This window comes from Monocercomonoides exilis, assembly GCF_001643675.1.
Source record: "Monocercomonoides exilis strain PA203 chromosome Unknown scaffold17-1647472, whole genome shotgun sequence".
Classification (NCBI taxonomy): Eukaryota; Preaxostyla; order Oxymonadida; family Polymastigidae; genus Monocercomonoides; species Monocercomonoides exilis.
In genome coordinates this window covers 1397066-1423547 of record NW_027150562.1, presented here as the reverse complement: position 1 = coordinate 1423547, position 26482 = coordinate 1397066, and the positions used below count along the sequence as shown (strand labels likewise).

At 35.1% G+C, this 26482-nt stretch overlaps 9 protein-coding genes across 9 annotated transcripts; 2 read left to right on the top strand and 7 right to left on the bottom strand.

Moving 5' to 3' along the window:
- Window positions 1-1079: 1079 nt before the first annotated feature.
- MONOS_17453 (uncharacterized protein) lies at window positions 1080-1358 on the bottom strand (the record flags this gene model as incomplete). Its single annotated transcript, XM_067870375.1, has 1 exon — window positions 1080-1358. One exon carries the CDS (start codon window positions 1356-1358, stop codon window positions 1080-1082), a length of 279 nt encoding a protein of 92 aa, XP_067729378.1.
- A 1443-nt stretch (window positions 1359-2801) lies between these two features.
- MONOS_6657 (uncharacterized protein) lies at window positions 2802-4115 on the top strand (the record flags this gene model as incomplete). Its single annotated transcript, XM_067876903.1, has 1 exon — window positions 2802-4115. The coding sequence occupies one exon, from the start codon at window positions 2802-2804 to the stop codon at window positions 3684-3686; it is 885 nt and encodes a 294-aa protein (XP_067729377.1). The 3' UTR covers window positions 3687-4115.
- Window positions 4116-6012: 1897 nt separating this feature from the next.
- MONOS_6658 (putative ubiquitin-conjugating enzyme) lies at window positions 6013-6941 on the bottom strand. Its single transcript, XM_067876904.1, has 5 exons — window positions 6861-6941; window positions 6510-6806; window positions 6404-6431; window positions 6282-6344; window positions 6013-6185 (listed from the first exon to the last, which is right to left on the bottom strand). Exons 1-5 carry the CDS (start codon window positions 6891-6893, stop codon window positions 6148-6150), a joined length of 459 nt encoding a protein of 152 aa, XP_067729376.1. The 5' UTR covers window positions 6894-6941; the 3' UTR covers window positions 6013-6147.
- A 36-nt stretch (window positions 6942-6977) lies between these two features.
- Window positions 6978-7906, bottom strand: MONOS_6659 (uncharacterized protein; the record flags this gene model as incomplete). Its single annotated transcript, XM_067876905.1, has 5 exons — window positions 6978-7170; window positions 7226-7318; window positions 7367-7606; window positions 7650-7696; window positions 7744-7906. 5 exons carry the CDS (start codon window positions 7904-7906, stop codon window positions 7075-7077), a joined length of 639 nt encoding a protein of 212 aa, XP_067729375.1. The 3' UTR covers window positions 6978-7074.
- A 3475-nt stretch (window positions 7907-11381) lies between these two features.
- On the bottom strand, window positions 11382-19199 carry MONOS_6660 (uncharacterized protein; the record flags this gene model as incomplete). The annotated part of the gene is made up of 1 exon (XM_067876907.1): window positions 11382-19199. One exon carries the CDS (start codon window positions 19197-19199, stop codon window positions 11382-11384), a length of 7818 nt encoding a protein of 2605 aa, XP_067729374.1.
- Window positions 19200-21618: 2419 nt separating this feature from the next.
- On the bottom strand, window positions 21619-23971 carry MONOS_6661 (uncharacterized protein). The gene is made up of 4 exons (XM_067876908.1): window positions 23923-23971; window positions 23735-23813; window positions 23125-23664; window positions 21619-23018 (listed from the first exon to the last, which is right to left on the bottom strand). The coding sequence occupies exons 1-4, from the start codon at window positions 23923-23925 to the stop codon at window positions 22102-22104; spliced, it is 1539 nt and encodes a 512-aa protein (XP_067729373.1). The 5' UTR covers window positions 23926-23971; the 3' UTR covers window positions 21619-22101.
- Window positions 23972-24016: 45 nt separating this feature from the next.
- Window positions 24017-24803, top strand: MONOS_6662 (Vacuolar protein sorting 25A (Vps25A)). Its single transcript, XM_067876909.1, has 4 exons — window positions 24017-24072; window positions 24129-24274; window positions 24320-24373; window positions 24458-24803. The coding sequence occupies exons 1-4, from the start codon at window positions 24020-24022 to the stop codon at window positions 24739-24741; spliced, it is 537 nt and encodes a 178-aa protein (XP_067729372.1). The 5' UTR covers window positions 24017-24019; the 3' UTR covers window positions 24742-24803.
- On the bottom strand, window positions 24797-25693 carry MONOS_6663 (U2 small nuclear ribonucleoprotein A'; the record flags this gene model as incomplete). The annotated part of the gene is made up of 4 exons (XM_067876910.1): window positions 24797-25053; window positions 25117-25449; window positions 25500-25540; window positions 25615-25693. The coding sequence occupies 4 exons, from the start codon at window positions 25691-25693 to the stop codon at window positions 24889-24891; spliced, it is 618 nt and encodes a 205-aa protein (XP_067729371.1). The 3' UTR covers window positions 24797-24888.
- A 479-nt stretch (window positions 25694-26172) lies between these two features.
- MONOS_6664 (uncharacterized protein) lies at window positions 26173-26472 on the bottom strand (the record flags this gene model as incomplete). Its single annotated transcript, XM_067876911.1, has 2 exons — window positions 26173-26188; window positions 26246-26472. The coding sequence occupies 2 exons, from the start codon at window positions 26470-26472 to the stop codon at window positions 26173-26175; spliced, it is 243 nt and encodes an 80-aa protein (XP_067729370.1).
- Between the last annotated feature and the right edge of the window lie 10 nt (window positions 26473-26482).

Below are 26482 nucleotides of genomic sequence, written 5' to 3'. Positions count from 1 at the left end.
ATTTATAAATGAATAGAAAAAGAATCGTGATCGAATTTTAGCAAACCAAGTTAATCTGTGAAAATTGTGAAAATTCCATTATAACATTTAATTTTTGAGTTATTTCTTTTATTTGAATTATATGGAATTATGAAGGTTAACAGGCTCAATTATCACTTATAAAAGATTTCAATTTGAGTATGATTCAAGGAAATAACTTTTTTTAATGCTTCGAATTAACTTTCGTTTGAAAATGAATGATTGATTGATTTATTAAATTTAGAAGCGAAATTGTGAGGTTTATAATTTTGTATTATATTTTTTTTTAACTTTATTTATGTTATGAATGACGCACATTCGATTTTTGTCGAATAGAGTTGTTCGAAAGAAGCTTTGAAGATTTTTATTTAAAAAAAAAAAGAAAAATGAAGCCTTCGTACTATTTGATGTTATATTAGCTATTTGGTCAAATGGATTAACAAAGAAGAAAAATTCAGAAGGTAATCAACAATTAGATATATGTGTAATTTTGTATATTCATTCATTTATTTTACTATTTATGTATTTGTTGATTTGTATATTTGTTTGTTTTGTTAGCATCTTTCGAGAAATGTGAAGCAGAAATGAAAGAAGCAGAGGCTGAAAACATTTAAGCACTAGGCGGGGAAAGTAAGGGATGCATATGAAAAGGGAAAGCTGTATTCTAAATGGAGAAGGAGGCAAAGTTGAAGGGGATTCCTGAGAGAATGATGAAGACTCCGACAGGTGCTTTGAGGCGTTGCCGCGGCAGGAAGAGGAACGAAAATAGAAAAGCAGGAATGGGTTGTGTGAGAGAGCGATGGAAAGGAGGAGCTTTAGAAGGACGGCTGCAAAGGAATGAAGGAGCTGCGAAGCACTCGGACTTAATCCCGTAGAGACAAAACAGGTGATGCCACCACGTTCGTTGATGCCTTTAACTTCATCGCAACCATTTTCTTTCTTTTTTTCTTCTTCGCCTTCTTCTTCTTCTTCTTCTTTGGTTTGTTTTTAAAGAATTCAGCTGCAGCAGACACTGCACAGCCATTGAACTCTCAGCTAATCGAGTGCAACTGCACATCATCTCATCTCATCTCATCTCTTCTCTTCTCTTCTCCTCTGCCGCACCAACACCATTGCAACGCTGCAGTCACATCCATCGGGTGGTGTCTGAAGAACACAGGCAGCTCTTCTTTGCCAAGCGATGGCAGCAGCAACAACAACAACAGCAGATTGTGCATAGGGTAGTTGTGGAGCGGTTTCCGCAGGAGCGACTGGCCAAGCATCTCCGACTGGATGCTCGCCGCCTCCGCTTCTGTATCTCTTGTCAGGATAGCCTCGCGCAGCTGATCATTGCCCTCCATCTTGTTGGCAGATGGATTATCGGGCTGTGTGTTGGAGGCGCAGCCATTTTGTTTGGTGTGTCTTCAAAGGGCGAGAGGACTTTCAGGAGAAGACTGCTGCGATGGGAGAAGCCGTTCACCAGAGAGGCGATGGAGCGGAGAAGCGATGGAAAGGGGAATGGTGAGGACAGGCTGTGTGGAGGATGAGAAGGGAAAGAGGAGGGGAAGGAATTTCTGGAAGAGGGCGAGAAAGATGAATAAAAGGAGAGGGGTGTTGTTTTCGGAGAATATTGTGAGGTGGATGGAGGAGGAGAATAGCAAAGACAAGAAACTGAGAGCAGCCATCGCTCTGGAATTGTGAGGGGAAAGGGGAGGGCAATGGCGAAGAAAAGGCAGAGGAATGAGCAGTGGATGGCCGAATGAAATGATTTGGATGGAAGGATCAGGCATAACATTTGGGAATGAGATTTTGTGAAGAGTTTTAAGTGAGCTGTGGAAATGGGATGTTTTGGGGGATGTTCAAGATCTTATGAAATATGATTGAATTGCGAAAAGAATTGTTTGTCACATCATTTCTTCGCCTTCTTCATCTTCCACATCTTCCTCATGCTCCTCATTTTCTTCTTCACCGTCATTATCACCATCATGTTTTCGTTTGCACCACCACAACAAAAGAAAATATTTTTATGTGAAATCTTCTTCTTGGTTATTATCATTTTCGCCTTCATGGACTTCGAAAAGTCTGAGCTCTCCTCTAATTCATCTGCTTCTTCATCTTCATCTTCCCCTTCGATATTTTTAAGAAAAGGGTTTGTGGAGGTTATTTGAGAAGAAGCAACAAGAAGTTGGGCTTTAGCTGATTAATGTTTTTTGAGGAAGCAGAAGGGAAGCGAAGGCTGGAAAGATGGAATTTATAGGCAGAAAGGAAATATTTGGGGGAGGAGAATGAAGTCGGTGAAGAATGATCATTATAACGGTGTGTATTTATATTTTTTTTAATTATGTTTTTTCAAATATTATTTTTTTGTGAAACTAGGATTTTTGCAAGAACGTTCAACGACAACGAATGAACAAGGAATATGAGAAGATGGGGATATTGGATGCATTAAAAGAAATCAGGATATAATAATTGGAAGGCGTTTGGTGGAGTGAGCGGGCGCAAAATATAAATGAAAGGAAAAGAGAAGAAGATATTTTTTTGATGGTTTTGGAAGACATTTACGGTGAATCTTATTAAAAGCCGAAAATGAGATCAAGGAATAGATGATACAGCAAAAGAAGAAATTTGGCATATGATTGAGAAGAAGAAGATAATATTTTGGAAGTTCGATTGAAAGAGAAAATTTGAATAAGGCGAAGAAAGAAGGGAAGGGGAAAATCAGAGATATGATTTTTTAGAGAAATTTGAAAAAAAGTTGGAAAAAGGAAGAAGATGAGTATTTTTTTGTGAGGGAGTTATGGAGCATGATGGTTGAGTTGAAGGGGATTGAGCTGATTGGAGATGAAATTGGGAGGATTGTGTGTGGAATGAGGGGGAGTGTGGTTGTGGTGAGGGGATGTGGTGTGGAGATGGGGAGAGGCAAGGAGGCGGGGGTGTTTGAGCTGGGCGGGTGCAGAGGGGTGTTTTGGAACATCACGCTTAGGGGGGTTGGAAGGGGAGGAAATGTGTGTGGGAGACTGTTTGGAGGAGAGGGGATGATGGGGCTGACGAAGAGTGAGAGAGAAGGTGGAGGAGGAATTGGAGGAGGAAGAGATGAAGGAGGAGGGAGAGGAGGACAACAAGAAGGTGGAGGAAGAAGAGGTAGAGAAGGAAGAGGAGAAGGAAGAGAAGAAGAAAGCGAAGGAGGAGGGAATGTATTGGTGAGTGAGATTCATTTCTCATCTTTTTGTGTGTCTTCAGCCCCGTTTCTGGCGCCTCCCCTGACACCCCTTGTATCTCTCACGCAGCTGACCTTCTTCAACATCTCCACAGATCCACAGAAAACAACACATCTGGGTGAAGGGTTGGGCCAAACATCATTTCTGATGAGTGGGTGTGAATTTGTATCAGTGTGGGATGTGTATGATGGGGCATTGTCTCCTCGCTCAACAGCCCCTCATCTTCCTTGGATGCCTCGAACACCTCGTTTGTCATGTGCTATCGGTCTCAGAATGTTGCAGTCAGCGGGAGTGAAGGGAATCCATCGAAACCAGGGAGACAGCAGATTGCAGACAATGGGGCGAATTCATTCACTTGGTGCGTGTGGAATGGGTCAATTACAACTGAAAATCAATATTCTGTCTCAGATGGAATATCAAGTAGAGGGGCGATTCACATGTATAACCTTGGATCGGGAACACTTTCAGTGAAATTTTGTTCATTCAACAACTGCTATTCATATGCTTATGGTGGAGGAATTATGTGCAATTCAATTAATTCAATCAAAATCGAAAACAACTCGTTCGATGGATGTACTGCTCAAAATCATACTGGAGGAGGGATGTAGCTTATTGTATTACTTCGTGTGTCTGGATCAGCGGCTGCGAGTTCCAGAAATGCAAAACATATTGTGATGGGGGAAGGTTTTTTTTGTCAACTTTTCATGTTTCTGGAGCAGACTGAATAGAAACAATAAATTCTCCTTATGCATGTAAATAAAACGAAGCTTAGCAAAAGATGGATTCTTTTTCTCATTTATTGATTTCACGTAATTTTCCTCACTTTTTTTTTTGTTTTATCTTTTTCTTCATTTCACCTTTGCACTGGAAAATAGAAATAAATATTTTGGAATTGCTAAAGTTAATTATATATTTAATGAGAAATCAAATTATTGTGTTATGTTTAGCAAGTTCTTCTATAAAATATATCAAAAACATGTTGATCTCACAACTGGAAAGATAAATGCATAATCTCATCAAGATAAATGAAGTGGAAATTTCATAAACGAAAAACTTTTCAATTAAAACAATAAAGTCCAATGTTTGAAATGAAGAAAAAACAAAAAACAATGAAAAATAAAATAATTTCTTTACAAAACATTGAGGTCACTTTTAACATTTTATCTCAATTGTTCGAAATGTTAACATACAATAATTATGATTTGACTTCATTTTTATTCCACTTCTTGTTAAATCATTCAATAAACAAAACATTTATTTTCCAATATAATTTGCATCTCACGAACAACTCTATTCGACAAAAATCGAATGTGCGTCATTCATAACATAAATAAAGTTAAAAAAAAATATAATACAAAATTATAAACCTCACAATTTCGCTTCTAAATTTAATAAATCAATCAATCATTCATTTTCAAACGAAAGTTAATTCGAAGCATTAAAAAAAGTTATTTCCTTGAATCATACTCAAATTGAAATCTTTTATAAGTGATAATTGAGCCTGTTAACCTTCATAATTCCATATAATTCAAATAAAAGAAATAACTCAAAAATTAAATGTTATAATGGAATTTTCACAATTTTCACAGATTAACTTGGTTTGCTAAAATTCGATCACGATTCTTTTTCTATTCATTTATAAATATGTATTTTTGCCTTTTTCTCTTTTTACCACAATTAATAAAAAAAAGATCTTTCTTCGAACAAAGTTACGATATGAAAAATAATGACCCATATTGTCCGGTATTTTGTGCGATATCTGTAGCATATTTTTTTTGAAAACTTCCTTTTGTTCAATTTTCAAATAAAAAATAAACTTCATATTTTCATCAATTAACTGTTTCCACTCACGAAATATCACAGAAAAGTCTATGATAGCATTATCAAGTTATTTCATCTATTAAAGTGAAGTTTCGTTAGTGAAAACAGATATTTGATCAAAATATGAAATTTTTATTTATTTGGAAAATTGAACAAAATGAACTTTTCAAAAAAATTAGGACATTATTAGGAATCAAATAATCACTTTCTTATTTTCATATTTCCATTTTATGAATAAACTCACTATTGGTTCAATCCATTATTCTCATTTGGTCTTATTCTCATTTCCCTCCAAATGACTTTAATTTCATCAAACATTGTTAACATTGAAATCAAAATTATAAATAAGAAAGTGAAAATAATGTGATGAAAATGAAATGCGAATGGAATAAAATTCAGATTTAATGGAATTTGTTCCACATAAAATATTCGAACAATTCTGTCATATTTTATTCATTGTTTTTCTTTCTTTTTTTTTTTTTTTGAAAAAATGTTAAATTTAAAATGATATCCAACTAACAAAGTTTAAAACAAAAGTCGATTTTTTCACGAATACGAAATGTTTATCTTAAATAAATTAAGTGAAAATTATTTTTATATCAAAAAAAATTTTTTTGTTGAAGCAATAACAGAAAAAACAATTGTGCCATCAGTTTTCAAAATATAAAAAAATATTTTTTTATTTTCAATGAGGAATTTAACAAACACATACACCAGACCTATGCGACACGACTTACCATTTTTTGTTGCTGTCGGTCATTTTAAAAAAAATTTGTTATTTTTATTTTTCAAAGAAGATGCTAACTTCTTGAGTAAAAAAAAAATTCGAAATTAATTTATTATTAATTTGTACAAATAATCCTAAATAAAATAATTATTTATGTTCAAAACACATCAAACAAAGATTATTCAAATTCCGAACTTTCAAAATTCAATTTTCAGATTATAAAAGTTCGTTTTATCAAAAATTGAAAGATTTTTTTAATTTACTGGATTTTTTAAGTCAGATGAGATGTCATAAGAAAAATAAATAAAGAAAAATTTCAAAATCATCAATACTTCATTGTTAAATTAACATGTTATTTGCCAAATGTAAGAATAACATTTTCATTTATTTTGCTCTCGCATGAAGAGCAGTCAGCCGTTTTGCTGGTGTAAAAAAAAAAATTGTTCATATAAATCATGAAAGAAGCATGTCATTATAAATAATCAAAAAATTTCCTAAGAAAAATCAAAGAATAATACCTTCTGCTTCTGCGGATGCTTTGTCGCGCTTCCAGTGCTTTGCAGCAACTTCATTTAATGGATCTTTTAAAAATAGAATAAGAATTTCAAAAATAAAAGACAAAACACTATTAATATCATACCGTCAAGATTTGGTGTACTCATAAGAGCCTATAAATTCAATACATAAAGTATTTCATTGAAATAACAAATAATTTATTTATTAAAAAATTTAGTGGGAAATCGAACTTGAACACTCATGAGCATAGTTCGTATCTGTATTGCTGGAGTCCATGCATCTTTCAGGGTGTCCAAGCAAATGCGCCCTAATTTATCAATATTTGGATGATAAACAGGTGTTAAAAAGCGCACAAGAGGAGGCTCCATTGGATAGCCATCTCTCAGAAATATTTCAAGCTTAAATTCTCCTCCTTCGTAAGGAGAACCCATTGGACCTTTGATAAATGCGTCTATATATCTAATATTATCCTCATGTGGTGCAATTCGAATACCCTCAACTGGGTCCGTTGAAAAACGATTAATTTCCTTTTAATATAACAGAATCTGTAAAAAGAAATAGTGCAAATGAAATTTCCAAACAATCTGGATCCTACGCAAAACAGTTGCTGACATATTACGTTCTTTATAATTGAGTGAATATAGATCAAATTGATCTCTCCAAACAATTTATTTATTTTCGTTTCAAATACTTTATATTTAAAGAAATATTGTTATTACTATTCAAAATTTCGAGAACTTTATGTCTTATTGAAAAATCATAAAAATAATACACGTATTATTTATTCTTTGAGAATCAACTTATTTTTGATTTCTTTTTAACTTTTAAAATATCATCCTTGGAACAGACTTTATGAATGCGAGATACAATCTGAATAAAAAACTCAAACAACTAATTTTTTGAAATAAGACAATCATGTGATCGAAAAAATTTAATTAAGACACACAAAAACAAAGGATATGATTCCCAAGAAAAGATTATTAGGTTCTGTAATTACACTTATTAATTTGCTTTTTGTCCAAACGCCTTTGTAGCAAATCTGAAATTAAAAAGAATAAAAAGAAAATTGAAAATGAACAAATCAAACAAGTCCTCTTTCAGCTTGTATTTCACCGTCTTGACATTGCAAGCATTTATGCTGAATGCATTCCATCCCTCCACCACAGAAATCGACTGTTTTCATGAAATCAAAATATGGACATTCTTTTCCGAAAACAGGATGCAAAGTTATTGATGAGCATTTCCCTTCATCCGTACAATATTCATTATACGAGCAATATGCATTTTCAAGCCCCATGCCCCCGACTCCTGGCTTGCATTGGCCACACTTAAAAAAAATAATAATCTTTTCTAATCAATTTAATTCACACTTTCACCGTTTCAGATTCCTGTCCATCGAGAAAAAAAGGCACAGTACCTAAAAATATCGGATGATAGATATAAAACAATGAACTAATTTCACACCTAAAGGACATCCTTCATTAAGTTGATTTGTTGCATTACGAGCTGCAAGAACCCTTTCAGTTGGCCCAGAACATTCTCCAATTTCTGGCTCTTTTCCATCTTTTTCATACACGCATGTAGAATGCAAAACAGCAATTAAATTTATCCAAAAAAATATATTCATAAAAAAGGATATTTCACATAGCTTTATAATGGTTATAAAGAACGTGATAGACATATTCAAAATAACAGACAAGAATTAATAAATGTGTTTTTTATGCATTCCAATTACTCTATTGAAAAAAATCAATCATTGATAAATTGGCAATTTTTATCAAGAAAATAATTTTTTTCTTTATTTTAACTTGAAAACACATTTTTTTACAAAATCCATAATCGTTCATAATTATTGATTTCATTTTTATAGATAAATTAGAATGACGATAGCATTTTATAATCAATCAAAATTTGTTAATAAGAAATGTGATATTTATTAAGAGAAAATGGAATGGAGAAGCAACAAATTATTAAATACCAAATTACTACAAAATGGAACAAGAATAAATTGCAATACTTCAATGGACAATAGAATGTACAAAATATGCAACAAATAGATACAGAAGAAAACGAATCAAATATCAGGTGAAATCCTCATAAATATCATTATTGACAAGCGATAAACTGAAAAATACTGAAATCAAAATATTAATGAACTATGAAGGAAAATAATCTTTGGAAAGATCTCTTCACGACTTTGATTTGTTGGTGCAAAAGAAGCTTTTATCTGAATCGAGCAAAGGCAGTGCAACAACTGCAAAAGCTGAGACAAGAAATGGCAAGAAGAGAGATTCGAAAGTGGATAACATTTTGCGCAACTGACTTTTGGAATTAACAAACATTTTGAAGAGGAATAGGAATTGAATAGATTATGAGTGGGAAAAAATGAACAACGGATATTAGCTTTCAATAATAATTACATCAATCTTCGATTTCTCAACCAAAGACATTGTTCGAAATAATTAATCAACCGATTAAAAAGATAAAATTAGACTATTCCTGTAGATACCAATCTTTGTCATAACCGTTTGATTGAATCATTCACAACTATCAAAAAAGTTCATAAGATTTCCTCAAAGCCAATATTGACTGATAACCTTCAATTCTACAGTCAACGCAAGAATGCTTCTTTGTTGCAAATTCTCTCCCTCTTTTTATTCTGAAATTAACAGCACCTAAAAAGGAAAAAGATAAGAGAAGGTGTTATATTTCTTTCCAACGAGATAAAGATAATTCTTTATATGTGTAATTGCTTTCCTAAAGGGGCCAATGACATGCTCTTGGTGTACGTCATCTTCATCTTATATGATTTATATTTTTTTTCCAATTTTGGATGTGCAATAAAGGAAAAGACGAATATGCATGTGAAAAGCGCCTCTTTTTCAATTGGTTACAGATGCTAATTGTGCAAGGAAGAACGAGAAAAAAAGAAAATCTTATCGAATGGAACGGAGCCACAGAAGCGATGGAAAAAAGATAAAATGAGTCGTTTATTCGAGGAAGAGAACAAATCTAACGGAATCTTCAGGAATTAATTATATTGAAAGCGTACACCGGGCTCCAACACATTTTTGAAGAATTGTTTCAAAAACTTTCTCGTGGATCAACAGCAATTACTCCTTAATTTGATGCTTATATGCTGGACACTTTTACTGGATTGTTATGGAGATTTGTTTTTATCAAAAATTCTTGAACAAGAGCCGACTTGAAGGCTTTTCGATTTATTGATTTTGAAATCAATATCAATTACAGCTCCATTGATAGCAAATGTTGCTCTATGAAACAGCGAGTGTTTCTTCATCCTATCGCTGGGATTGCCAAAAAAAGAATGATCACAAACATTTCCGTTTTTCTGTGTTTTCAGTTTGACGAGCCAACTCACGCGTAAGTTCATTTACTGAACTCATAATCAGCTTTCTTGAAGCAATTGAGGAAAATGTCGTTTGTTGTTGTTTGCACACGCAACGGGCAAATCAAAATCGAAGAGAAAACATCGAATTATTTGAAATGCAATTCCACTGAACTTTGTGCTTCAAAATGATTGATTTTTGATCAAAACGGAAAAATTAAGATGGATTCTGTTTTTTATTTAATTTGAGGATTATTTCGAGCTAATCGCTCCAAGGACATGACAAAATTTGGAGGAAAAAGCGTTAAACTCGATGTTTGGAAACAAATTATAAGGAATTTATATTGCTAATGTGCCCAATGCTGGAACAGAAAAAAGGGAAAAAAATGAAAGAGGAATCAGATACGAATCAAATTGCATTTATTTTCCTTGCATATATTTTGGAATGCAAAAGAACATCATTGTTGAATTGCTTTTCACTCTCATCAACTGGATTTTTGCATTTCCTTCCATTCATCTGCTTGTTCTCTCTTCTTTGGAAATGAAGTGATGGATAAAAAAGAACGATTTGTGAAAAGAAGAGAAGACAATCAACGAACGCAATAATATGGAAAAAGGGTAAAGTGGGATGAAGAAAGCGAAGATTAGACTCAGAAAGGAGAAGACCAACTTTGACTGAAGGTTGCATGAAATGCAAAGAAATGCAGGAGCTTAGGAGAATGCAGTGGAGAATGGAAAGAAAGAAAAAGAACGTGAGAATGAATTAGAACAAGAACAGATGCATATTAAAGGAAAAATGAAATAAAAAAGAACGTTTTGAGAGATAGCAAATGTGCGATAAGAGGGGAAAAGAGTTGAAGGAAGATGCACCTTTTTAAATATGGATAATTAAAGTTTTTGGAGTGATGAGTTGGTGGAATATGTTGTGCTTCGAAGAATAATGTTTGGCCGTATCTCTTCAGATGCAATTGTCAAAAAAAAAGCATGATTCGAAAATCAATTCATAAATGTTTTTGTATCATTTTCTTTGAAAATGAAAATGATGAAATGGACATCAAAGAATGATCTGCATTTTGTTTTCTCAGAAGAAGGATTTAATATTACGAACGAATAAAAAACTTCGTTCAACATGAAAGAATTGAAATTATGAAATGTTTTGAGAAGGAGGTTTGAAAGGCCAGATTCGAAACGTCCATTTGAGTATTTAAGTTTTTCTTGGAGATTCAAGAAAATCGGCAGAATAAGCAAAACTCGAACAGTTAATCAGAGAGCATTGAAATGAGCTTGAAATCTGCAATGCGTCATGAAGAGCAAGCAATGCAAGTATCAAGTATTTTTTTAATTACAAAATGCTATCATAAAGCATAAACTTGCATTTGAATTTTCGCACACTGACATTTGCATCTTTGGAACAGATGAAATTCAATGAAATTTTGATCATCACGAAACTTTGACATCTGATTTACAAATGTGAACTCAAGTGGACAAGTTGAGGAAGGAAACAAGAATTGACAATTTTTGAAAGACAAAAAGTATTTTGTTTCACAAGAATAAACACAGAAATGGATGGAACAACAAATCTTGAAACAGAAGTTTGATTTCCAAAGAAAAAGAACAAAACAAAAAATAAAATTGCAAGGATTATTGAAAACATCGCAGGCAACACATTTAGTCAAGCGTTGGCAAGCCAATTGGAAAATTGGTGCTTTCTGTGTTTGCTGCGTTTGAGCGTTGAGAGCAAATGGAGAGAATTCTAGTTGCCCATGCAAGCATCGAGAGTGACATTTGTTTCATATCCAGAAGCGCATCGGCTTGCAGGAGCGCAGGCGACGGCATCAGACATGGTGAGGATGGCTGCGCCAGGTGGGAAGTGCTGAATGAATTCGCGCTTGAGTTGGTCAAGTCCGGGCCTATCTCTCCACTGGGATGCCACACACTTTGTGGCAACAGCAGCCAACGATGATTGGTGGATGCTGTTCAGACACATCTTCTCCCCGTTGATAATCTTCTGCCCTGCTACCTCTGCCTCATACTCCCCAAACGGGATCTGAAGCGTCAGACACTCCCACGCCATCATCCCAATCGAGAACACAACCGACTTCTTTGTCGCTCCCATCTTCTTGTTGATCAGCAACTCAGGCGCCTTCCACCTTAGACACTCTTTTTTGAAATCATCCTCCTCCTCAAAGGCTGATGATGGCAAAGAATCATCATCATCATCACTAGCAGAAGAAACAACAGTCGATGAAGATATCGAGGATGAATCAGAATCATCGTCAGATGATAAGTCAGAGTGCATCACAATGCAGATGACCATATGTTCAGAGAACAACACAATGTGGGGGCTGAGATTGGCCAAAGAGGAAAGAGGGTTTTCCATTTCGTCAAATGAGTGGAGTGCCCCATTCGCCACCCAGAACAGGATTTGGGAAGCTGTCTGCTCCCTCTCCTTCAAGCTTCCAATAGCCATTTCTTTCTTCTCGTTCCTTCCATGAAGCAGCATGAAAAGCGAATCCCTTAAGTCCACAATCAGCTTCTCATGAGGGGATGAGCAGGCCATTGCATCCACCAGATTCGACATGGATGAGGTTGTAGGGCACAGACTCTCTGATCGAACAAAAGTTGAATCTGAATCGGTTGTTGAAGTGGATGAAGTGGATGGAGATGGAGTCTGCTTTCTTATCTCTTCCTCCTCCTCCTTTTCTAATGCCCAATCAGGGATCTTGTCTGAATCTTTCCCTAGGATATATTCTGTTGATCCACTCTCAGATAGAAGATGCTCTGATGATTCTGAATGTCCCAAACTTTTCGCATACACCCTCTTCTGGATCCTCTCTTCGTTCTTCTTCTCTGCCTCTCTCTCAGCTCTTTTCCACTGTTCCTCGGGAGACATCTCCATTGTCACCATTTCAAATACCTTCGGATCCTTTTTCACTGTGTCTTCCACAATCACCTCCAATTCTTCTGTTCTCCTCTTTTGTTTTTTCCAACGAACAATAAAGGCGATTGCAACAATAAGAACAATCAAAAACAAAACAGCGAAAAGAACAATAATTATCAGTGTTAAAGAAGGAGTTGAGCCATTTGCTCCTTTTGCAACCTTCGCTTCATCATCAATCTTCGAATCTGTTTTGTTCTTCAGGATGAATGCCTCTGTTTGTGATGGAGAATCAGTGCTGCCGAACAGGATGCGCACCGAGACTTCTGCTTCATCCCCTGCATTGTTCAGAAAGGAGGAATCAATCATTGCATGGACTTCGTTTTCCGACACATATCCATCCAGGCTGAATTCCTCGTTCTCGGTCATCTCGAGGTTTCCGACTTTGGAGATGAGCTGGAAAGTTAAGTTGCATGGAAGAAGGAGAAATCCTGTGAAAATGAGGGTCGTCTGGTTGGCGCTGCTGGAGGAAGTCACAGAGAAAAGAGAAGGAACAAACAGTGGAGAGAGTCTTGCAGAGGGGATGCCAGACAAGATGCATCCCGAGTTGAGAATCCAAAGAGAAGAATCGTTTTGTGAACCATCTCCGCCCTTGAGGCTGTTGATGTGAAGGATTCCATTGTCATTGCAAAGCATGTTTCTTCGAAGAGATGGATATTTCTTCAGTCTTGGATTGTTCTCAACAAACTTCGAATCAGCTATTGCGATGTGCGCATCAGAAACTGATAGACCTCCAATTGAAGAATTTGCCAGCGTGGTGTCTGACATGGTTGCAGAACAGCGTCTGAAATGAAGCATCGAAGAATTCCATTGGTATATGCAATAATCTGAGATATCCTCATTGTTCTTGATGTTTGAATATGAAATTATATTTCCTTCTGCACTGCATGATTGAGCAATGATGCTTGAACAATTTGAGAAAGTTGCAACGCTTCCAAGTTTCGGAGCGCAATTATCAGGCTCTGAAAAAGAGCAGTTGAGCAGCTCGATGGGTTCAGAAATAGAGTCGAAGCACATGCATGAAGAACAACTTGACAAAGAGATGTTTGAGAAGCTTGACAGCGAAAAGGAGAGTGCATCACTTTCCTTCGTTTCTTGGTTGAAAGGACTGCAATCAACATCTGCAAATGGTCCTTCGTGAGTGTCACAATTAAGAATATTCAATTTTTCGATTTTGCAAATTGTATTTCTCAAAAGAATGGAACATTTTGAAGTTTTTGTCTCTTCAACATTCACTCCTCTTATCGACAGCTTTCCATCATTGCATTCGAAGAGACTGAGGCACTCCAAATTAACAATCTTAAAATCATCGATCACCAGCTCACTTGAGGTCAGTTTAAACGCAGTTGGCCAAGAAGATTCACCGCCTCTTTCACCAGAAACCTCACAAGATGCAAAATAAATGCACCCTGAATTTATGAAAAACAATGAAAGATATGGAAGTGCATGTACGGAAAGACAAATGAATCGAAGATTGTTGAAAATGGAATTGTTGCCAACAGAAAGCAGATAACCACGAGTTTTTGCAATTCCTGCTTCAAAGGTGAGATTTGCTTTCTCTTTGATTTTGGACTTTATCTCCACATCGGAGATGTTGCATTCGCATTCGATTTTGGTGCATGTGTCAACCACCAAGCGTGAAGAATAATCAATAATAAGATGCCTCAGACCATAACCAAAAGTCTCGCAGGGAAGGGTTGCTTTGCCGCACTGGCGTCCATTCACACCATTGCTGGCAGGCAAAGAAGAGATGACGATTGTGCTGTGCTGGTATATTGTCACATATTCAATCAGATCCACAGGAGAGTCATGTGCAGCATCTGAACCAAAGATGGCGTCGAAGCGGTTGTAAGCATCGGGTCGAAGATCCATCTGGAACTGGAACTCATTGATCTGGTCTGAGATGCTCCAGCATTCGACAAAGATGTCTCTGCCTTTCCAAGCGCTGTTTCCATTGAAAACACATGATTTGAATACAAAGTTTGGTGACAACTTTCCTTCAACGATCAGATGCACTCCGCCACCTTTGCCCGAAACAACGGAGCACCCGCAGTTTGTTATTTGGCTGTTGTTCATCTCGAATCTGCGATCTTGATTCAGGCATTGAAGCATCATTCCGCCTCTTTCAGACATGTCAGCTCTGCAAATGTCGAAGCTGGAATTATCGATCAACAAGGCTGAAGAGCTCATCGGAGAACAGGAGAAAACCGCACCACCATCTTTGCTGCATGAAACATTCTGAAATGAGGAACCAATCATTTTTATTTCACTCGCTCCATTTGCATCTTCCTGAGTTCCATTTATGATTTCAAGCACTCCGCTGTTTGCTGCAAGATCTGATGCCTCAATACTGCACATGGAGCAAAAACAGCCACTGTTTATCTCGAACAGAGGTTTGTCCAAATTCAGTTGATTTATGCACATATCTGAAATTGAAAGTGTTCCACTTTTGATAACAACCAATTGCATGTGAGAGAAGAGTTCGGAGCAATTTGAGGCAAATGAGCAGCTGACAAAAGACAGAACACCCCATTTTGTTGACACAATAACGCCCTGTTTATTCAACAAAGAGAGATCAAGAAGAATGCTTATGAATTGGAGCGACAGATCGAATGAGTTATGGAAACAGCCATCAGCAATATCGTTTTCAGAACCCTCAAAAATGAGAAAGGATTTGACAGTTTCATCTTGTTGTTGTGCGTTTGATTCAATGGAGAAATTGGAGACAACATAGGAGCTGTCAACAACAGACTGACCACAAATTATCAACTTTTTGTGTTCAGCATCAGCGTCGATATTTGCAAATCCTTTTGACAATGATGAACAAGGATACTTGGCAGTCCCGCAGCCAATCATTTCAAATCCGTTGTCTGATGATATGTGAACCACGTCTGATTTCAACTGGAAGATGAATATTAGCAAGTCTGTGTTAACATCCACAAAACGATTTCTATCGTGTCCAGCCAACTCCACAATTGCCTCTCCTTCTTCATTGAGAAATGTGAGTTGAAATCTGGTATGTATAACAGCAGAGTTCAGATCGTCGCAAATGAGATACACATCATTCCCGTATTTTGCCTCGTTGTTCGAAAACAGAGAATCTTTCAGCAAGAAATCAGCATTTGTGTTTGCACCAAGAGTAATGAGCAATCCACCTCCGAATCCGCTCGTATTATTCACGCTGCATTGGTTGATGTGGGATTCTGTGAATGAGAAGAATCCTCCCTTGCTTGCTTCGATGCTCAATGCTCCTCCATTTGCATTTTCAGCGCCTTGGCACTTGCAATTTTCGAACGAACAGTTTTCAACTGATACAGTCTTTTCCAATCCTGCAACACCAGAGATCGTTCCTCCGCTTCCACTCTGCTTTTTCACGTTGTGGAAAGTTGTATTTTTAACAGTGGCACTGGTTGAATCTTCAATCTCAATGGCACTGTTTTGCACCAAAGCTATATTTTTTATCACTGATTCAGATATTTCAAGTGATGATTTGTCTGTCAGCACCACGACTGCTGACTCAAACGATGTTTTCTCGTTTTCCAACTTGATGTTTTTGCATGTGAAGCTGGAATCATTTCCGCTAACAACAAAGGCAGGGCGAGCACCAAATTCGGTCACACTTATCGTCATGTTTTGAACATCTAAAGAACCGTTTGATACAATCACAAGAGATGCAGCAACAACCGAATCAGCACTGAAGGAGCAGTCTGAGAATGACAAGGACTCATTGCAGCAATGAAACACACATTCTCTATTCTCATTCAGGGATGAATTCAAAGAAAACAAAATTTGAGCGAAAAGGCATTTTGTTCTTGTTTCGATAGCGCATGCGCAAACTTCATCTTGATTGCATGAGATTCCAATTGAAGATCCGGCTGGCTCAGAGCTGAAATGTACTGCTTGTTGTTTGAGAATCAGCTGACTGTTCAGCACAAATGAACGAAGAAAGGAAATGGAGGCAGGCGTGGTTTTAAAGTGCAAGTCAAGTGCATACTCGACTGTGCTGCAGGGGAAATCCGAGAAGCCACAGACAGTGAAATCATGCCCTTCTTTTCCAGCAACACAAGCAGGAGCGGAAAAGACTCGAAAATACAAAATCAACGGGATGGAATAAGTGTCGTTGGTTGTTGAGGATTCATATCCTTCCAAAGAAGTCAGGCTGTTTTCGTCGATACTGAATTCGAGTCTCTCGCTTAATGCGATGACAGATAGATCAAATGCTCTCACAAACAAGTCATCTCCTCTCAGTGCTTCACAGTTGCGAAAAGTCAGAGAGCTCAACTTGAACCCATTTGCTTCACTTTGGGCGATGGAAAGATGCAGTCCTCCCCCATGACCACCACAATTATCATCCTCAGATGAACAACAAGAATCAAATGTGTGTTCATTTGCATCAAGGGATGACTCAATCATGTTGAATGACGATTCATCTGACAAGGTCAATGAAATGCCACCGCCATCACCACCATTGGAGCCACATCTGTTCAGTTTGCAATCTTCAACATCAAATACCATATTTGCTCCAACAATACCTTCGATACCTCCTCCGTTGCCATTAATTCTGGAAATATCCGAGATTGAGGAATTTGTCAGATTCACAGAGCATTCATTGGAAAAAGAGATTGCTGGTGTTGTTGCAAACCAGAAGCCTGCCAGAGTGGAGGACTCAATTGATGTGCTTCCTCCTTGCAGAACAAACAGGGAAGATTGAAGTGGGGCACCTTGAGAGCTGGAAGAGTTTCCATGAATGATGCATTCTTGCAGATGCAAGGATCCTGAAGATGAGAGAAAGAAAAGCGAGGTTTTCAGCGAAGTTATTGCTGTGTCGTGCACAAGAGTGAAGGATGTCATTGTCAATGCTCCAGTTGTGATTGTGAACAAAGAGTCAGAAGTGACAACTGAAATTACTGTGACTTCTTCACTCCCAGATTTTGTCAATTTGATGTTCTTTGAGCCGATGGTGCAACTTGTCTCGAGATATGTGGAGGGATCGACAGAAATTGTTGTCAGACTTCCATCTTGGCTTCCTTGAGCAGTTGTTGAAAAGGATATTGTCTTGCATTTCCTCTGGTTGAATCCACATGCTAAGTGATCCATTCCTTCTTTATTGTTCACCTTTATCGCACCATAATATCCGAAGCCCATCCAGCCGCTCACATCGATTGTTCCGTTAATCATTCTCAGAGATTTGTTTGTCATTGTTCTGCACTCAACAAATGCATTTTTGTTCAAAGTTAATGTCCAGTTGTTGAGTATGGCCACATCATGACCTTCTATGCCAGCCGAATTGTTCTCGAAATAGCAGAATTTGATCATGCAAGTGAATGGCCCTGCATACCCACTGTCGAAAGAGAACATCAATGCGCCACCTCTCATGGGAGTTGAATTGTTTTGAAATTGACAGTCACTCACAACGTGCGGTCCACCATCACCAAACCATAAAGCCCCTCCACCATATCTGTCAAGAGTTGCACAATCAGAACAAGTTTGAAATACACTGCTTTCAATTGAAACTGTGCTTCCGCGATTCTCGTGTATTGCTCCTCCATTTCTTTTTGCACTACAGTTATATGTGTGTGAATTATTCATAATCATTGATGCTTCATGGAAAATTATTGCTCCTCCACATGTTTCTGCTGAGCAGTTGGAAAACATTGATTGATCAACGACAAGCTTTTGAACGGAATCCAAAGAAATGGCTCCTTTATTGCATTGTGAAAATGTGCAATTGTGGATTGTTATGTTGGTAGCATTTTTCAAAGAAAGGGCATAAGTGGAACCACCAGTGAATAGGCAGTCATCGAAAAGAATATTATCATTTGAAGTTATTTGTTGACTTTCATTGTATTCATGTGCATATGAGGCTGGAATCCACTTTGAGAATGAGCAGTTTGATGCGGAATATGAATTCCATCTTTGAGAATATTTATCAATATCTGCATGATGTGGGAGTGATGAACGAAGAAAGTCGCAATTTGAAAAAGATGCATCACAACTGCTTTGTGTTTGCTTTCGAACAAAAAGTATGCTTGAGGTGACATTATAAAAGTTGCATGAATCAATTGATAATGCAATCGATGCATCACAGCCAAAAGATGCATATGCTGGAGTGTCTGTGAAAGATGAAAATGAAGATTTGGAGATAAAAACGGAGCAATTTGAGGTTGATTGTATCCTTCTATGGTGAAAAGAAGTTTGCGTTGAAAAAGTGTTCATGTGTTTTGTGGAGGGCAAGCTTATGTTGCAAGCAGTTACAGTGCAACCAGACAAAGCAAACGGATGATTATTGAAAAGTGCATTATCGAGAATGCAATCACGGATATTGATGATTGTATTGGAAAACACACAATCTTTTCCTTTCACATTCGAAGAAGCAAAGTTCAGCATATTCAAAGTGATTGATGAATTGCAGCATGAAAATGTTGTTGAAAGAGTGCTTCTATGATTTTCCCAAACAATATTCAGATTTGCATTTTCTCCATTTGAACACTGAATTCTCCTTTTGAAAGGGTCATTGCAAGCTGATTTCACAATCGCACACTTTGAAGAGTAATTCCCTTCAATTGATTCGATGTTGCATAAACCAGAAGAGTTGAGAGCTGACAGCAAAAAGCAAATGCTAACCAAAAACATGAAAACTGAAAAACAATATGAATGGAAATAATAACAATGGAAGAATGCGTTGTGTATTTTTGTATCCTTTGTTTGCTTTTTCTTCTGAAATTCAGAAATACAATTTTATCAAAGAAATTGTTAAATTTTTAATAGAAATAATTCGGAAGATGATCTTCAAAAATTATATTTCTCATGATAATTAGTCGAAGCTTGATCCTTCGTTGATGCAACTCTGTTATTTGATTATGACAAATTATAGCTGTTGTAATTATTTGTAGATAATGTTGTTAAGCATAAATGTTTTCGTACAAAGATGTCTGAGTCAAGATTTATGAACAACATTTCAAATTATGAACATGAAATTCTATCATTCAAATTTGATATTTTTTGAGAATCAATAAATAATCGATAAAAACAAATTTCTGTCTGTTTTTTAATTTTAATTTAATTTAATTTTTTTTTTTTTTTTTTTTTTTTTTTTTTTTTTTTTTTTTTTTTTTTTTTTTTTTTTATGCCTTTTATTTACCATTCCTGGATATAGCTTTTATTTTTTCGGTAAAGTTTTTGAATAAAAATTATTTTCAAAAAAAAAATTCCAAAACAGAACTGCTTTTTTGTCAAATAAAATGTTTTCAAAAAAATGGTGATATCATTTGAAATATATATTGTTCGATTTGAAAAGTTGGAAGTGTGAGTGTTTATTTGGAAAACTCAACATTTGATTTTTTTAATTGTTCATCACAATAGTTGGGAGATTATTTTTAAAATCATATTTTTTCAAAAATAATTTTCGGTCCTAAAATATATCTTGAATATTAACATATGAACGTTGAAAAGTGAAAAGGCTTATTGAAGACATTATAATCTTTTATTCGGTATAAATATTTGTTTTTTAAAAACAATTATCATGCTTTTTCTCTTTTGAATCAAAATTTTCTTTCTAAAAACAAACAATCTTTGAAAAATCTACACCCCGAAAAAATATATGATTTCAAAAATAATTACCCAGTTTGTTAAATAAAAAACTGAAAAATGAACAAAGAAGATAAACAATATCAGATACGAAATGGTTTCTTTTAATGTGATGAATTTACGATATGTTGCAAAAAATCGATAATAATGAAATGATTCATCAAAACAGAAAACTGGACATCGATGACTTTTCCGAAAAAAAAAAAAAAAAAAAAAAAAAAAAAAAAAAAAAAAAAAAAAAAAAACAATTATGTTGGAGACAGTTCATTTCTTCGAAAAGCTTCATCCGAAATTAAGTTATCGCTTCCAAAGCAAGTTGATATTAACAGACTTTCAGCATCTTTCCAGAAAGTTCTTTGGCCGGGGTTCACCAAATTACATTCGTTGTTCGAAGAAAATTAATACACTGATGTATTTATCATTAGCGTCGATGAATCTACGATTCGCATTCCAGCATTATTTCGTAGTGTTATTGCTCATCCTCCTGATGAACAATTTGGATCCAAAAGAAACTGCCGAATGGATGATGAATACAAATCCTGTTGGTGGAATCTATGTTGATGACTTCTCGCTTTCATCTGTCGTGTTGTCGACAGACATAACACTTTTAAAGAACTGACATCGCTATTTACATCTTTGCTTGACATTTGGTCGAAAACAAATGTGTTGATGGATTGATCGTTAAATTATGAATTCACCTCGCCAGTTCTACTGCCTTCCACAATTGAAGGAAGATAATGTATTTAAAATGAAACTCAACGTTGCCATCTTCTCCCAGACTCACACTCATCCCGAGCAGGTCCATCGATATGGAGACAGTTCAAGGAAGCTGAAAAAGACGTCGTCACCTTCGTTCCACATACAACGCACATTTCGCGGCAGCTGGACAAAGGCTTATTAACAGTGTTGAGGTCGGAGCTTTCAAACAATTACAGTTCTCCATCATCCACCTCATCGTCTGACAAAAGAACAGCTGCTGCAGATGTGTTGCCACAAGCCCTTCACACCGCATTCACCCTATCAGTCATCAAAAATGCCTTCATCATAAGCGGAACCCTCAGCTGTGGTTCTGGATTTGTGCTTAAGAATATTCCTGAATCTTCTCAACACTTCATTCCAGTACATTCTCTTTGTTTTGGGTTTTTTGGAAAGGAAATTACAAAAGAAAATCTTCTCGATGAATGGGATAAGGATAATGTAAAACACAAGATGAAAAAATGAAGAAAATGTGGGTAATTATTTTTGAAATTATTTTTATTGTCAAAAATTTCGGTTAGAAAATTTCTTCTGAATATTCGTAAATGAACACTGAAAAGAGAACTTTCTAATCCAATAAATGCTTTTCTTTATTTCAGCTTGAAAATATGTTTTTGAAACAGATATTATGAATATTTCATTTGAATTCAAAATCTCTTCTCAAAGACTTATAACACAAGAAAAGTTATCACCCCGAAAAAAGTTATGATTTCAAAAATAATTACCCATGTTGAAAAAGAAAAGGAAATTGAAGAAGAAGAATTGCCTTTGGAGAAAAAAGTGAAAAGAACATTCAGTGAAATTTTGAAAGATGTTGATAAAAGTTCAGATGAATTTGACAAATTTGAATGATAATAAAAATAAAAACTTGAACATGCTATTTTCATAAATTTTGCATAATTTTTGATGTTTCTTTTGAATCTTTTTCGCACCATATATTAAAAATTCCAATAAAACAACAAAAATAACTTTCATTAAAATTTGACAAGAAGAGTTCATATCAAAATGAGAAATATACGCACCAATGCAAAATAAATCATTTAAGCATTTATTTAAATAAATTTATAAACAAACACTTTAAAAATTATTGCAATATGTTAAAAAAAACCATGGCAAAAATAAAAAACGTTATATTTTAATTTAAAATATGAAGTATTCATTGAAAATTTCATAGCCTTAACATTGCGATATTTCACTTCACAACAGATTCCCTAAAAAACTTTAGAAATTGATTTGCTTTAAATTTAATATCATTTACTGGATGATGCAACAAAGCATCAATCGAATCTTCAATTCCATCTTCTTCCATTCGTTTCAAGCATTCCACATAAACCTTTTGTGCTCGTCTGGTTGTGGCAGTTTTTAAACGATAAAGTAAATTTAGCAGCCCATAAAGCGAATGAATTACAGCAACTGCATCACTCTCCTCGTTCATCCTTTCCGCTAATGCGCTCTCACCACCCATCTGATGCATCCTATTCAATTGTTCAGCCGTTCCCCATTGGCACATGTGACTTAACATTTGACAGGAAATACTACGCCAAGTTGCCATCACCGGTTTTGGTTGCCAACCTGGCTCAGATTCATCAAAACATCGAATTAGACAAGGCGACAAAGTTGTAACGGAAGATAACCATATCAGCTTCATTAGCAATGAATGTTGCTCGACCATAGGCTGAATGACTGAATATGAAGAAAGAGCAAGACAATTTGCAAGGTTAAGTGCTGATGTTATGACAGAAGGAGAAGATACAATAGATAAGTGTAATTTTTGAACAGTTGGCTTACTAAAACGTTCAGAGAACAAATTCCACTGCGGATAAGGAACTTTGATTGTTGTTGAAAGAGAGGCCAACTGCTCCCTTAGCATTTCAATGTCAATGCTGTCGTTATGTTTTAATTCTTCCGTTTTTTCACCTCCAGGTAGAATAGAATCAATTATGTCAAAAATGGAATACTTCGAAATTAAACTTTCCACAACTTGTTTCGATTTCAAACACATTTCAGTAAGCAATTGCAGAACAGATGAAACAATAATCGCAGAATCACAAGCCAAAAAAGATATTGCATATTGCTGGATTAAATTCATTGAAATCATAGATGCATTTTCTATTCAAAACAGTATACGAATAAACAATTAAACTGAAAATTAAACAAAAACAAAAACAAAAACAAAAAAAAAAAAAAAAAAAAAAAAAAAAAAAGTCCTACAAACCTGGCAAAATACACAATATTGAAATTGCACGAAGAATAGATAAAACAGTATTATCATTATCACTTTTTGCTTTATTATAAGTGCCTTCTCTTAGTGATGTTTCAAAAACTTTTAGATGAGTTGTAAGTAAGTTGTTGAAAAGTTTTAGATCGTCAATTTCTAATGCACAGCATTTTTCACTTGCAATAATTATTCTGCTTACAATAGATTTAACATCAAACGAAGAATGAACCTCATCCCTCAGAAGAAATTTTAGATTTTCATATGTATCATGAAGGTAAAACGAGCTATAAAACATGTTCCATTCTTGTCTCCTTGAAAGACTTGCACCTCTTAGAGCAACAACATCTAGAATTTGAAGGGCTAAGCAACTCGATGCATTTTTCCCTTTTCCAATCAAAGCTTGAACAATACCAATAAAACCACTTTGTACAGAAAAAATAAAAGAATCATCGTCAAGTGTTGAAACGCAATTCAGAATAATTTTCAATATTTTTTCTCTTCCCTTTTCATTATATAAATTTGCTTTTTCAGCAAGATCTTAAAAAAAAAAACCAATAACAAAAACGAAAATAATTATCCACAGCAGAATTAAAAAATGAACTCGAACTTGTTAATGACTCTGGAGATTTGATGTAATGTGAAGGATCAAAAGGTTTATTCTGAAACTTCAAATTGCTCGAACAAAACTGAAATATTAAAAGAAATGATGAAATGAATCATCAGCATCAGATGAGGTGCGAGCATCAAAATTCATGAACAAAATTCAGTATTTAGAAGAATCAACTGCGTTCACACCATTTATTCAAAAAGTCGTCAAACGTATATCAACATAAAAATTATTAGTAACCATAACCTTTTTGCCTTTCAAAAGAATTAACCATAAACAATTTTTATGTCTAAACATTTCACTTTTCCAACTTTTTATCATCTTCCACCTTTTTTCACGTATGAAGTTGCATTTTTTATTGAAGTGCTTTTTTTAAGAACAAACTTTTTGAAAGATTACAAAAGGTTGTGTCAGTTAGAACAAAACAGATTGACTCTTGGCAAGATTTGATTTTAAAATACTGCAAACATTTCGGTCTACAACGATTAGATCTTAATGAAATAGAATCAATGGAATTGTTTAATAATAGAAAAATTCAGAGTGTGCTTTTTTATATTTAACATCAAAAATGCTTTTTTTTCCAAGGAAAGTTATCAATATCAACTGTAAGAATAATTATCGATTCATTAGTGGAAAAAGGTTATTTCTTATTATTTTTGTAATTCAAATGACAATATTTTCCGATAATTTCAATGAAATGTGAAAAATAATATAAAATTTAAGGAAATGCAAAATGGGCAGATGATACACACATAGTCGCATTGATACTATGGAGAACAATTCCAGAATGGGTTACGATTGTTTCAAAATGGGTGGAAACAAACAGATTGAGCGGATCTGTCATGACCGTATTTGAATTGCTTAACAAGGAAGTCTCCACGCACTCGGAATTTGTTGGAACAGACGAAGCGATGTTTTCTGAGATATTAGAATTGATGTCCTCTCAAGGAAAATGTGCTCTAGTGAAGGATTCAAGTGGAAAATTAAAGGCTGTAAAATTTGCTTAACCATTTCATCTTTGCTTTTTCCTTTACACTGTTTTATTAAAGAAAGAAAACGTTCTTCAGAATCGTTTAAACTGAACTGTTGTAAACCCAGAAATACATATCAAAATAAAAGCGAAATGTGATGAAATGATTGAAAACAGCAGATGTTTATTTTGTCGAACTGCTTGAAGCAGATGCAAATTCACCAGGAGTGAACGCACTGCTTGATGTCATAGAAGGAGTATCTTTCTTCCTTAAAGGTTTCGGACGAGCTGACGTTAAATCAGTAGGAAAAGGAGACTTTCCAAATAAAGCTTCAGCCTGCTGCCTTTCCTAGATATTGTGATATGTTTGAAGGATAAATCAGTTTCTTGTAAAAAAAAGAGTTTCACAAACCGATTGAGTAATTTTTTGAAAATCCAGAACCTTTAACAATGGAAGAAGATGAGCTACATACAACCTATAATTTTGCTGTTCGGCAATAGGATTTCCCATAAGAACTAATCTCGTAATTGGCATTCCAACAAGAGAATTAAGCTCATTTCTATCTTCAATTTTATTTTGCGAAAGAACTAAAGTGTCAAGTTTTGGAACTTGCTCACGCAAATTTGGAGAAATATGTGAAATCTCGTTTCTAGAAAGAAGGAGAGCCTTTAGCCGATAAGAAGTTGGAAATCCTCCAAGAACTCGAATAACATTATCTGTGAGATCAACTGCGTCAAATGCGTCCTATAAGAAAATTGATTTCTTTCAAATTTAAAATAAAACGAGTTTTAAACCCTTAAAACCCCGAAATTTTCGATTGCAGGAATTTTAAAACCTTTTAACGAGAAATATTCAAAACGAAAATGAAACGCATTATGATTTGAAAGATCTAACTAATTACAAGCAAACCTCTGAGATTTAGCTGTCTTTCTCCACAAGGATTAAAAAACGAATCTGCTTTTTGCAGAAATTCGACGGTGAGACGCATTATAATTTCAAAAATACTTTATTATAGTTAAAATGATCAATTGTTTCAAGAAACAATCTTTAACAAATAGAGTGAAAAAATATCGTGCTTAAAAAATTTCAAAACGAATTAATACACTTTGACTCATGATAATATTTTGAAATTGATTCTTTTGAATTGACTCAACAAACTTTTTTCAGAAATCTTTCGAATATGAGAAGCAAACAAGTGAAAAAAAAAGAAAAGAAAAGAAAAGAAAAAATTTCCAAAGAGTACATTAACAAAATGTGAAATAAATGGTTTGTCAAATATGATACAGGGTATCTTGATAAAAGAAAAGCATAAACATTTCGAAATGTTGAATGAAAATTGATAAAAAAATATTTTTCCAAAAGAAAAAACAAACCTGAAAGCAATAACATGGAATAAGGAAATTAATCGAAATTAGTAGTTCCGCAAAAATAAATATGTAATGAAGTGCTAACGTCAATGGGTATAAGTTATGCAACTGATTGCCTAAATTTCATATTTGCAGAAAATTATTGAACGAATAAGATTGAAAATGTGCCATACATAACAACAAGGATAACCAGTCCGCCAGCAATAAGTATGCACGACGAAACAAATTCAGGTCTGTCAATTATCTTTAGAACTCGCTTTGCAGGCGACAAACGAGAACCAATCAAATAGTCATTTTGATCAACTTTTATTAAAAATGTTTCGACCAAAAAATAAATTCCACAGCCCAATAGAATTGATGCGAATATCAAATCGAGAACAATATATTTTTTTATTCCCATTGAAAAAATG

Excerpts from the sequence above, each read along its gene's own strand:
- MONOS_6658 (XM_067876904.1), bottom strand. The coding sequence starts at position 6,893 with ATGTCAGCAACTGTTTTGCGTAGGATCCAGATT. Across the intron at positions 6,807-6,860 it reads TTTTGCGTAGGATCCAGATT|GAAATTAATCGTTTTTCAAC; the intron begins GTTTGGAAATTT and ends TTATATTAAAAG. Across the intron at positions 6,432-6,509 it reads CTATGCTCATGAGTGTTCAA|GCTCTTATGAGTACACCAAA; the intron begins GTTCGATTTCCC and ends TTGAATTTATAG.
- MONOS_6661 (XM_067876908.1), bottom strand. Across the intron at positions 23,665-23,734 it reads ATCTCCAGAGTCATTAACAA|ATCTTGCTGAAAAAGCAAAT; the intron begins GTTCGAGTTCAT and ends TTTTTTTTTAAG. Across the intron at positions 23,019-23,124 it reads AATATTGTGTATTTTGCCAG|AAAATGCATCTATGATTTCA; the intron begins GTTTGTAGGACT and ends TGTTTTGAATAG.
- MONOS_6662 (XM_067876909.1), top strand. The coding sequence starts at position 24,020 with ATGTCTAAACATTTCACTTTTCCAACTTTTTATCATCTTCCACCTTTT. Across the intron at positions 24,073-24,128 it reads CATCTTCCACCTTTTTTCAC|ATTACAAAAGGTTGTGTCAG; the intron begins GTATGAAGTTGC and ends ACTTTTTGAAAG. Across the intron at positions 24,374-24,457 it reads CGATTCATTAGTGGAAAAAG|GAAATGCAAAATGGGCAGAT; the intron begins GTTATTTCTTAT and ends ATAAAATTTAAG.